Raw genomic sequence first — 11,700 nt, forward strand, 5'->3', positions numbered from 1 at the left:
ATAAAAACCGGCCAAGAGCATGTCGGGCCACGCTCAGTGTAGGGTTCCGTAGTTACTCTTCCGTCACAATAAGCTATACTGTAGCTTAAAGTATAGTAAATTGTTAACCAAGGGATGAAACGGTACCTTTCACCCGAGTTAAATAAATAGGCAAATTTGCATAATCAGTACCTAATTAAAGCAAGTATTTTACTATGAAGGGAAAACTTTTTGCGATAACTCAAAAACAGCTAAACTGATCATGTCCGCTATAGTTTTCATTTAATGTCTTTCTTAAGCTCTATGTTGGTGATGGAAAAATGCAGATTCTTGATATAAACATTTAATTTCGGAAAGTTACATGCTAACGTTATTATTTCGGATTATTCTTGAGGGATGCGCGCGCGCGATCGTGATGGTGGTTGTATAGGCTCTGGCGCGGAGTCGTCCCCCGCGCCCTGCGTTCCCCTCTGTCGCCTCACGCGGTAGGACCGGTCCTTGACATCCTCCCCGCCCTTGGAAGGACATGCAGCTTCTTCCAAGACATCAGAATCCTCCGTCGTGGTTGGTAGAGGGCAGACCTTGTTAACGCCTCTTCGTTCAACGCCTCGGTAGGTCAGGAAGTCGGCGACTCTGGCCACTCCGTCATCGCCGGGGTAAAGTCGCTGAACTCGGCCGAGTCTCCATTTGAGTGGTGGCAGATTAGGTTCTTTGAAGACCACCAAATCCCCTTTCTTTAGGTTTATATGCCGGGAACGCCATTTTGTTCTTTGTTGCAGTTCGGCCAGATATTCTTTTCTCCATCTTTCCCAGAAGTTGCACCGGAGCTGTTCGACCAACTGGTACCTTGTACGAATTTTCATGTTTTCAGGCTTCTGCGGGCTTGGTAGTGACGTCAGCGGCCGCCCGATGAGGAAGTGCCCTGGGGTCAAAGGAGAGAGGTCGTTTGGGTCAGGTGATAAAGGAGTTAGGGGTCGGGAGTTAAGGATCGCTTCAATTTGATTGAAAAGCGTGCTTAACCCCTCGTATGTAAGACTAACATTCCCTGCTATACGTTTAAGGTGAAATTTTGCACTCTTTACGCCAGCCTCCCAGAGGCCGCCAAAAGTTGGAGAGTATGGGGGATTGAAAACAAACTTTATGCCCCTATTAGTCGCAAAGTCAGTTATGCTACTTAGGTTTGACTGCAACACTCTGCCTAACTCATTGTTTGCTCCGACGTAATTTTTGCCATTGTCATAGCAGATGTAATCAGGTTTACCTCTTCTAGCGATAAATCTCTTAAGGCAAGAAATTAAAGCTTGGGTCGTGAGATCACTGACCGTCTCAAGGTGCACAGCTTTAGTAGAGAAACAAATAAAGATGCACAGATAGCATTTTGTGGTTCTACTGCCGCGACCTGTTTTGCTGGCAATCATGAAAGGGCCAGCAAAATCGGTTCCAGTAACCTGGAAAGGATAAGATTGAGACACCCTAGTAGTAGGTAGGTTACCCATTAATGGTTCCATCGTCTTACCTTTCATCCTGACACAAGTGACGCATTCATGCACAATGCTTCTAGCTAGCGTTCGTCCGCCAATAGGCCAGTATTTTTCTCTGAAAGAGCTGAGAAGCAGTTGAGGACCAGCATGGAATAACCTTAAGTGCTCACTTGACATCAGGATTTTGGTAAGATGGTGTTTTGATTTTAATAGAATAGGGTGCTTGGCATCATAATTAAGATTCGCGTGTTTTAACCGACCACCCACTCGCAGCAGTCCCTTTTCATCGATAAAGGGAGATAATTGCAGAACATTGGACCTTTTAAGCGACTTGTGTTCTTGAAGTGCATTTATCTCAAATCCAAAGGACTCCTGCTGAGCGGTTTTAAGAAGGAAGGTAAGAGATTGATGAATTTCAGTTTCATTAAGAGAACCCACAGTTTTGTTCTTATGATTTTTTGCAGTTGTTTATGAACCGGAATACATATGCTAATGCTCGCTGTAGCCGTAAAGGATTAGAAAAATTTTCAAATTTTACGATATTTTGATCATTGTTTTGGACATGATGGACTTTTATTTCAGGTAATTGACTTTCTGAATGCCCAGTTAGCTGCTGAGGCCATTCAGATTCAGGTTTCGACAGAAACTGAGGACTGTTCCACCACAGCGCAGAATCAACAAGCGCGCTGGGTTCAATGCCTCGAGAAGCCATGTCCGCTGGATTAAGGTCAGTCGGTACATGTCTCCATGATTCGCGTTCTGTTAATTCATGGATTTCATTCACTCGGTTGCAAACGAAAGTCTTTAAGAGTTTTGGCTGAGTTTTAATCCATCCTATGGTTATTGACGAATCAGACCAAAACGTTTTAGTAACAACTTTGCACCGCAAAGCTTCACAAACCTTTGTTGCAAGCCGTGCTCCTAGAAGAGCAGCACATAGCTCGAGCCTGGGAATAGTAACAGGTTTCAAGGGGACCACGCGCGTTTTGGCGCATAATAGGTTGGTGCTTACGTTACCTTCATCGTCAGTTGAGCGTAGATATACGCAAGCGGCATACGCGTTTTGTGAGGCATCCACGAAACAATGAAGATCTATGGAGACTGGAAAAGAGCACAGAACAGATCTGGGAATTGACAGTGCAAGCAATAAGTCTAAGTTATTGATGATCTTATCCCACGTCTTTTTTATGCCGTTTGGGACGTCCGAATCCCATTCCAATTTAAGTTCCCAAAGCTTCTGCAACAGAACCTTAAGTGTGATTGTGCACGGGCTTAGCAAACCTAAAGGATCGAATATTTTACATGTATTCGATAAAATCATGCGTTTGGTGACCTTATGTTCATTTTTGTCTATATTTATTTCGAATCTGAGAGTATCGGTACTAGGTGCCCACATTACTCCCAGTACACTTGACTCTTTTGACAAATTATGAGAGTCAGATTCTGTGGCTTCCTGAAATATTTGTGGACAATTTGTCTTAAATTTGTGTATAGGAAAACCAGCAGAGTTAAGAACCTCGGTAACTGTTTTTAGGATGTGAGCTAGTTCGCCCTCCGTCGCGGCACCTGTCAAGAGGTCGTCGACGTAAAAGTCGTTTTTTATTACCTTAGACACGACAGGATCAGAACATTCCATTGCTAGCTGAACTAGGCACCGGGTGCTTAAGTAAGGTGCACATGCAGTACCGTAAGTTACGGTGTTCAGCTGCAGAGTTTTAAGTGGCATGTTATCCTGCTCTCTCCAGAGAATAAGCTGGAGATGTCATTTGTAGCGTGCCCCCTACGCAAACAATTAGAGCAAAGTTTTAATTTAGAAACCTCAGCACATCTATTTTCAGGTGTTCAGCTGCAGAGTTTTAAGTGGCATGTTATCCTGCTCTCTCCAGAGAATAAGCTGGAGATGTCTTTGTGACTCATCTACCATGATTTGTCTATACATTTTTTGAATGTCTCCAGACAACACGTATTTATGCTGGCGGTACCGAATGAGTATGTTGAACAACTCATCCTGGACTACGGGGCCAACGTGCTGAATGCTATTAAGCGACTTGTTTGATGATGATTTCGCTGACGAGTCGAAAACGACACGCAAGCGCGTAGTTTCGCTGCGCTCACGGATCACAGCATGGTGGGGCATAAAGTACCCGAATTGAGGCCTGCTGATCTCAGTTAAGTGACCTAGTTCCTCGTATTCACGAATAAACTTGCAATACTCATTTTTAAAGTGAGGATCTTTATTAAGTTTTTTCTCAAGGCTATAGAAGCGCTCTTCAGCCATGCTGTATGAGTCACCAAGTGCTACCTCTGGAGTCTCTTTAAAGGGCATGAAAACTGAAAACCTACCATCATCAAGGCGCTTCGTGGTAGCAGTAAAGTAGCGTTCACAGAATTCGTTATCAGCTGACAAAGTTGGTTTTGAGGTTGGAACTTCTTCAAGGCTCCAAAACTTTGCCAATTGATCACTGATCTCTTTGGTGAAGTTACAATATACTTGTCGCTGTGGTTGTAGATCGGTATTATAAAGACGACCTGCCACCACCCAACCTAGCTTGGTTTCGACAAGCATCGGCTTTTCTGGGCCTAGTTTTATGTTATTGTAACACAAGAGATCATAGAACAACTCTGCTCCTAATAACATATCAACTTCTGAAGGGTGGAAGAAGTTAGGATCCGCCAGTTGAATGTTATGAGGTATGTTAAGTTCCGTTACATTTATTGGGGAGTTAGGGAGTGTCCCTGTAATGTCAGGAACCACTAGACACTTAAGACGTGTGCCAAAATCATTTACACATGATTGTATTGTCACTTCGCAGCTGTCATATATGGGAGTTTTTTGTTTCATCAAGCCGAATATACATGATGTATCCGTACCATTACTAACGTATCCGAGGTTTTCTTTCAGGTTCGTCGTGATGAAGCATGATTGGCTACCCCCGTCGAGGAACGCACGTGCAAGGTAAGTACAATTATTTTTAGGATTTATGACCTTGATTACGGCGGTGCCAAGGACAACTTGACCCGAAGAACGAGCCGGCAGGGACACAGGTGAGTAGCTACAATGATTTAAGGTAGTATTTGTTTCAGGTATGTGACTATCTACATGCAATAATGTATTATGTTTGCTTTTGCAGGTCTTACATGTACCCAAAATCCGACATTCATTTGTAGCGTGCCCCCTACGCAAACAATTAGAGCAAAGTTTTAATTTAGAAACCTCAGCACATCTATTTTCAGGTGACAGCTGCTTAAAAGAAGGACAATCTATAATCCGATGCTGCTGATTACAAAATGCGCACGAAAATGTCGGTTTGGCGCTAGCAGAGGCGACAAAACTTTTTAATGTTTTATTATGAGGGTATTCTTTATTTTTAGGTTCAGGTTTTTGATTATTTTTATAGAAATTAGATTTACTATCGCGTTTGTCGCTTCTGCTGATCGCCATTGTCTCAAGGATGTCAGCACGGTTACGCAAAAACTGCATAAAATCGGATAAGGTCGGTAAGTCCTTGAATGTGTTTTTATGCTCCTCCCATTTAGTGAAGGTAGTTGCATCTAATTTAGTAGACACTAAGTATATAATGAGAACATCCCATTTGTCAGTGGGCTGCTCTAAAGTATCAAGCGCTCTTAAGTTTTTTGACACATAGTCTATCATGAACCGTATTGCTCTGTGAGACTCACTTGAGATGCATTCTATTTCAAATAACGCTTTTAAGTGGTTATTGATAAGAACCTTTTTGTTATCGTAACGTTCACGTACTAAATCCCACGCAACAGTATAATTTTTTGAGCTAAACTCTAATGATTTGATTATTAAAGCCGCACCTCCCTCCAATGATGACCTCAGATAATGAAATTTATTTATGTCCGATATGGAATCATTGGAGTGAATTAACGACTCAAAAGTGTCCCTAAATTCGAGCCATTTCAAATAATTTCCGTCATAAGTAGGTAGCTTTATAGTGGGTAGTTTGATATTTGAGTTTTGATGATGATGACTACACGTATTAGAACATGTCGAGCGAGCAGAGTGAAGGCTCCCTTCCTTTTCTTCATTAACTTTAAGACGCGTGTCCAGTATATGTTGAGCTAAAGATAACGTGCTATAAAAAACGCTTTCAAAATTATCCACCTCACTGTCGTCTTCCTCAGACGATAATATTTCAATTTGAGACTGAACTTCATTAAACTCAAACAACAAGTTTTCAATTCGTTCTAAACGAAATTTCAATTCTTTAAGTTTTAAGTCACTTATTTCCTCTTGTTTACATGCATTTATAACAGAAACATAATCTTTAAATCGTGTTAAACGACCCTTAATAGTGCCCCGCAATTTAGTTAACTCTTTCAATTTCTTCCCATCGGAATCAACGCCAGAAGTTTCAACCATTTTTAAGACTATAAACGTAACGTAATTAATGAGTTAAGCAAAGTAAAATGTGCATCAAACCAGTTACAATGAAGTGGCAGCCGCGCGCCGTGTAGACACGGTGAGACACTGTGTCGTGTGCAGTGCGCTCCGATAACGCGAGCGACTCGACACGCTGAGACACGGTGCCGCGCCGTGCGATTCACAGTGCACGATGACAATGCAGACAGCAACGGCCACTTGCCGGTTACGTAATCGGTCCGCCTGGAATGTTCGGCGAAAACAATTAGCAAAATGATTTTTACTACAATTATGTTTACGATTGATTTTAATTTTAAGCGAAGAGATAATAAATCGAGCAACTTATAAGGGCGTAAAGATGTTTTGCTTTTAGAAATAAAGTTTTAAAGATAAAAGTGTAAATTACGAAAATGAGAAGCCTTTTTACAAACAAAGAAATACAAATTATAATTTAAATGTCACGAAATCGCTGCGCTTTCATTTATGATGTATATATTTACGTGTAAATTAAGCGTTTAGCTATAAAATTAAAGTATTTAAGCATTTATTTACCCTCGTAGCATTAAGCAGTGCTTGATTTTAAGTAAACACTTTTAAATAAAGGCTAGCGAAGCGGAAATTATGCAAATGCTTACGATTATTAAGAGATAAACCACGTAAAAATGTATATGCACCGTGGTGTACATGCAAAAAAGAAATTAACTTCTTGATTAACACGACACCAAATGCACAAAGAATATTAGTGTTACACACTCGTAATCAAACTCGCCGATCACACAAACTTGAAGAGGGAATATTTAGGAAATAAAGAAAGGACAGGGCTACTCATCTGCAATAACGCTGACTCGCCGCGATGTAGGTGCCACTATTCACTCATGTCGCATAATATGCAGCCCAGCTTCTAGATGCGTCGTCGAAGTTTAAATTATGTCCGTTAAAACTCGTTATTGTTTTGGTTTAACATGTAGTTTCCTTCTTCATGTATTATGTGTCTTAGCCACGGTCGCCACTATTGTTGGTGATGGAAAGATGCAGATTCTTGATATAAACATTTAATTCGGAAAGTTACATGCTAACGTTATTATTTCGGATTATTCTTGAGGGATGCGCGCGCGCGATCGTGACGGTGGTTGTATAGGCTCTGGCGCGGAGTCGTCCCCCGCGCCCTGCGTTCCCCTCTGTCGCCTCACGCGGTAGGACCGGTCCTTGACACTCTACTTCCACAATTTTTTTCATATTTTTTGGACCTATGGTGGTCAAAAGTTAGAGGGGGGGACACATTTTTTTTTCTTTCGGAGCGATTATCTCCGAATATATTCACTTTCATTTCATTTCATTTATTTCGTTGTAAAATCATGTACTTTATCAAAAAATGTTTCTTGAAAACCCTTTTGAAAGACCTTTCCAACGATACCTCACACTCTAGGGTTGAAGCGAAGAAAAAATTTCACCTCCACTTTACGCCTCCAGGTACCCTAAAAAAAATTCCACGAAGCGCGCACATGTTTTACGCTCTGGACCTTTGGCAATATGCGGAGCAGAGGAGCGGCCTTCAGCCTTCGCATTAAAACACTTTTGGAGGTGCTATTCTTCCATGTTCAAACATTACTAACCATTCGCAGCTCGGCCTTTGGCCTTTGCAATTAAGATACTTGGATAAGTTGCAGGAAGCATGCACCTGTCTTACATTTTGGGCCTTACGTCTACGTCGAGCTCGGCCTTCGACCTTTGCATTTGAACACTTGTACTTAGGTACTTGTCGGACGATCAGGGCCTTCGGCTCTATGCGGAGCTCGGCCTCCGGCCTTTCCCACGACGCTTTAGACACTTGAAATATTGTTCTGTGTTTGAGCACCAACCACTGAAAAATAATAATAATAAATTTTACACTGGAACTAAAAGTATTTAAAATATTTCTGTAAACGAGCACATAATTTGCTCGTTTTTTACAGCTCGAGGGAACTCAGTAATTACTTTTATTATTATAAAAACACACAAAAAATAAAAATCTAAAACATGATATCCGCGGCCCCGAACACGCACATCCCTCTCGCTCACGCTTACGCTCAGTGAGAGTGAGAGAAAAGAACACTCGTATGCAGGCGACTTAGAGAGACATATCTCTGAATACCTATTAAGCTACTTTTGACGCGTAGTCGAATCCGTTACTTTTGATTACATATTCGTAACGCCTTATAGATTAATCAGTTTGTGTTAAGTACTGGACATACGCACGGGAGGAGACGCGCGGGCGGCGGACAGAGCGCGACGTCATCGCGGCAAGCCGCAAGCGCCGCGCGGCACACACTCGGCTTCATATACTCCACCGGCAACGGACGAATACCGTAATAGTTTTTTTATAATTGTTTGGCCGGGATTTAGCTGTAATTAAGGCGGAATAAACCAGCCTATTTTAATACAGTCCGCATTTTCATTTATACGTCCAGTAGGACCCTAACATTGGTCCTTTAGGATTCTCACCGTCTTAATTCGCGAAAATAACGGTCAACCGACTTCAAAAATCTCGGGGCGCTTCAGACGTGGTCTTCAGCTGTAGAAGATACCTGGTGAAGACTCTTCATTATCATCGCCACATCGGGTACTCCGCCTAGCAACCGCGCACGCCAGAGAAAAAGAAGCTATTCGGAAATTTGCATTGCAACGGACTTTGGACCCATCGAAAGTGCGAGTCATCTTGAGAACAAAGGAAGTTAACATCTTCGATCACGATTCATTTGTGGACGTTTATAGACATACGTGAGTTCGTTCCATAGAGTTTGCCCAGCGAGTGGCTGCACAAAAAAAAAGCGGCAAATTCAAAAAATCTTTAACTGGTAACACGAAGCATAGTGCAAAAAAAGTAATTTGATACTTGGTAATTCATACGTAATTAATTTTTGTTTTGATTAGTGACAGACTGAAGTCTGCAACGTAGCAGACTGTAAATTTAATACAGTAAACAGACTGAGGATATCGTTGCAATGCAATTAAAACCCTGGCCTCTAATTTAGCCCACTTAAAAATTAAAAATATGATTGAATAGTTATCATTATTATCAGAGATACTAAAAAACGATAAGTTATAGAAAATGATACTTTGTTGTTACAAATAAATTTCAGGCCTGACCATTAAACGGCACCCTTTAGATCTCATTTCTTTGGTTGTTGAAGTCAACAACCAAGGCATATGTCATAATATAACTTAACTTAATATAACTTGGTTCTCATATGACATTTATATTTTTGATAGGATTAAAAATTACTTCATTTGTGTTTTATTTTGAAGTTTTGAACTCGGGTTAATTACAGGCGATTATTTATTAAGCATAAATATTTCCCTTGTGCTATTAAAGTAAACCTTCACAAGGGAAATATTTATGCTTCCCGTTAGTAATAATAAAAAAGTGACATATTGTATAATGGAGCTGAACTGAAGGTAGTAAGGTGAAAGAAAACACAATCTAGTTTCAATCTAGTTTTAATATTGTTAGTTTATAAAGAAGGTGCCTATTTATTTAAGATTCATAATCAAAATCGGATTCAAGAAATTCAATGCCTGACAGAGAACTGTCACTGTCATTGTCACTTTCCCGAACTTCTATTATGAATGGAGCTAGTTCAGTGTCTGTAATATTGTCCTTAGACTTGTATTTTCGTTCCACATTTATTACATGGTCTGTACATTTTTTCCAATCTTCCGGGGTAATCATTGCAAAACATTCCCGGATCAAGTTTTCCGTATCTGAACCCGGTAGCCCCACATTTCTGCTGGCTATTTTTCGCTTTGTGAGGCTCCATATCAACTCAATAGCGTTTAGATTGCAATGGTATGGAGGCAATATAAGGACCTCATGCCCATGCTGCTTCAATAACTCCTCTGCTGCATATATGGGACCAATTTTATTTTCCTCGACAAGGCACATCAATTCTTCCTTTTTGAAACACTGTTCATATGGGATATTATTTTCCCTTAGCCATTTTTGAATTTCAGCCTATAAGCTGTGCATGGTTGGAGGCTTATTTATTTGTGTTACATGGTAACTGGCATTGTCCATAACAATTATACTGGGCTCAGACAAATTTGGGATTAACATTTCTCGTAGCCACTTAAAAAAATTTGAACTGTTCATGTCATCATGATAGTCAGCCGCTTTGGATTTTGTGCTAAAAACAAGCAAAGCATTTGGCACAAAGCCTTGCTCTGATCCAGCATGCACTATAATATGCCGCTTGTAAGTTGAAGGCCCTTGCCATGACTTCTTTGGTCTATAATTTTGATGGACATATGTCTCATCAAGATACACAATTTTTTTTTCCTTCTTGCCGTTTTTTATGTATCTCTCTAAGAAACCTTTGCCTCCACCCAGATATTTCAAACTTTTCCATGAGGATGGAGCGCTCTTCTTTATTTTTTTAAAACTCAAATCCGTTCTCGTGTAGTATTTTCCTCAGTGTTTCACAACATCCTGAGAATCCTATAGATTCTTTCAAATCCGCATGTAAGGCTCTTAGAGTAGGTACCTGCTTTTTGACGCAATAAAACTCGTTAATTTTATTACGAATGGCTGACACATCAAAATTGTCTAAATTTGACACAGTTGGTGGCCGGGGTCGTTTTTTCCCTGGCGTATTCCATTGGCCTTGGTTAATAGAGCCCTCTTTTTTAATTGTGCGTAGTGTACGAATGCTTACACCTGAAAAAAAAAAACAGTTTTAACAATAGGAATTTTAACAAAAGAACACTAAAATATTAATAAACCTAGATGTGAAAATATAGATTATTTATATTACCTGTCATAGTAGACACTTTCTCTAAATAACTTGATTCTGATGCGTTATTATCAATAACATTCTTCAGTTCTCTTGCTAGCTTTTCAATAGTTTCTCTAACATTTTCGTCATCTACGCCCGCTGTAATATAAATAAATCATAAGTTTAGTAATACAAACAAATGTTCCTATCTCGTAAATTAAAATTTGCTACAAGAAGCATCAACATTGTTTGATAATGACTTACCGGTCGCCTGAATGATTTCGTCCAATATTCGCTTCTTTTCTAGTAATCTCTCATTTTCGTCGTGTCGAACTTGATTATAGTTACTGATTATCGTAAATAACATGCTCCTCACACTGCTTCTAATCGGTTTAGCCATTATAATACGATATAAACTTCCGTAACGAAGGAACTAACATGAGAATCTAGGTTATGTGTAAACTCGTTTGACAATATTTTTGACACTTTTGACAGCTAAAATTATTGCCATATATAGAATTCTCTAAAAACGCTTGTGCAGCGACTCGCTGGTCAAACTCTATTTTTCCCTTATAAACCCCTTCCTTTTCCATAAAAATTAAATTTAAATTATTAAAATTGCTAGCAATTTCAGTTAGCGCTTTCGTATTTCATCATAAGTGTAGTTGGCAATTGAGTTATAATTTTATTTTGCTATTATTTCTTGCGTTTATAAGCTTTTTATTGTGCAGTAGGTACGATAATAAAAGGTTGCTTGTAAATAATCACGTCAAGGAACTTTTTAACGCTGAGCGAATGAGCAATGAATCTTGTGCATCAATTAGACGTCTTATAGATGTTACTAACAAAAACCTGCGTGCACTTTCTACATTAGATGAACCCACTCAACATTGGGACACATTAATTATTCATATGATGACAGAAAAATTGGACAGTGTGACGCATAGGGCATGGGAGGAGCATAGAAATACTCTCACTGATCCTCCATCTTTAGAGGTATTTATTACTTTCCTTAGCAACAGAGCAGACTTGCTGGAGACTTTACAAGAAAGTAAAGGTAACAGTTGTAAAACTGAAAATAAAAATAGTAGCAACCTAT

General features: G+C 39.9%; 2 protein-coding genes across 4 annotated transcripts; both read right to left on the bottom strand.

Annotated features, from left to right (window-relative positions):
* Positions 1 to 306: 306 nt before the first annotated feature.
* On the bottom strand, positions 307 to 6,752 carry LOC133519254 (uncharacterized). Of its 3 annotated transcripts, none has more exons than XM_061853247.1 (2): positions 6,604 to 6,752; positions 307 to 901 (listed from the first exon to the last, which is right to left on the bottom strand). In XM_061853247.1, exon 2 carries the CDS (start codon positions 840 to 842, stop codon positions 363 to 365), a length of 480 nt encoding a protein of 159 aa, XP_061709231.1. In that variant the 5' UTR covers positions 843 to 901; positions 6,604 to 6,752; the 3' UTR covers positions 307 to 362. The 3 variants fall into 3 exon arrangements, with proteins under 3 accessions (XP_061709231.1, XP_061709230.1, XP_061709229.1); XM_061853246.1 differs by lacking the exon at positions 6,604 to 6,752 and adding an exon at positions 5,918 to 6,528; XM_061853245.1 differs by lacking the exon at positions 6,604 to 6,752 and adding an exon at positions 5,911 to 6,528.
* A 3,106-nt stretch (positions 6,753 to 9,858) lies between these two features.
* On the bottom strand, positions 9,859 to 11,163 carry LOC133518657 (uncharacterized). The gene is made up of 3 exons (XM_061852335.1): positions 10,866 to 11,163; positions 10,641 to 10,760; positions 9,859 to 10,543 (listed from the first exon to the last, which is right to left on the bottom strand). The coding sequence occupies exons 1-3, from the start codon at positions 10,999 to 11,001 to the stop codon at positions 10,263 to 10,265; spliced, it is 537 nt and encodes a 178-aa protein (XP_061708319.1). The 5' UTR covers positions 11,002 to 11,163; the 3' UTR covers positions 9,859 to 10,262.
* Positions 11,164 to 11,700: the final 537 nt, after the last annotated feature.

The sequence above is a fragment of the Cydia pomonella genome, chromosome 6 (genome assembly GCF_033807575.1).
Source record: "Cydia pomonella isolate Wapato2018A chromosome 6, ilCydPomo1, whole genome shotgun sequence".
NCBI classification, from domain to species: Eukaryota; Metazoa; Arthropoda; class Insecta; order Lepidoptera; family Tortricidae; genus Cydia; species Cydia pomonella.

Coding starts and splice junctions, on each gene's coding strand:
- LOC133519254 (XM_061853247.1), bottom strand. CDS start 842: ATGAAAATTCGTACAAGGTACCAGTTGGTCGAACAGCTCCGGTGCAAC.
- LOC133518657 (XM_061852335.1), bottom strand. CDS start 11,001: ATGGCTAAACCGATTAGAAGCAGTGTGAGGAGCATGTTATTTACGATA. Junction 10,761..10,865: donor CGAAATCATTCAGGCGACCG/GTAAGTCATTAT, acceptor TTTATATTACAG/CGGGCGTAGATGACGAAAAT. Junction 10,544..10,640: donor GAAAGTGTCTACTATGACAG/GTAATATAAATA, acceptor TTTTTTTTTCAG/GTGTAAGCATTCGTACACTA.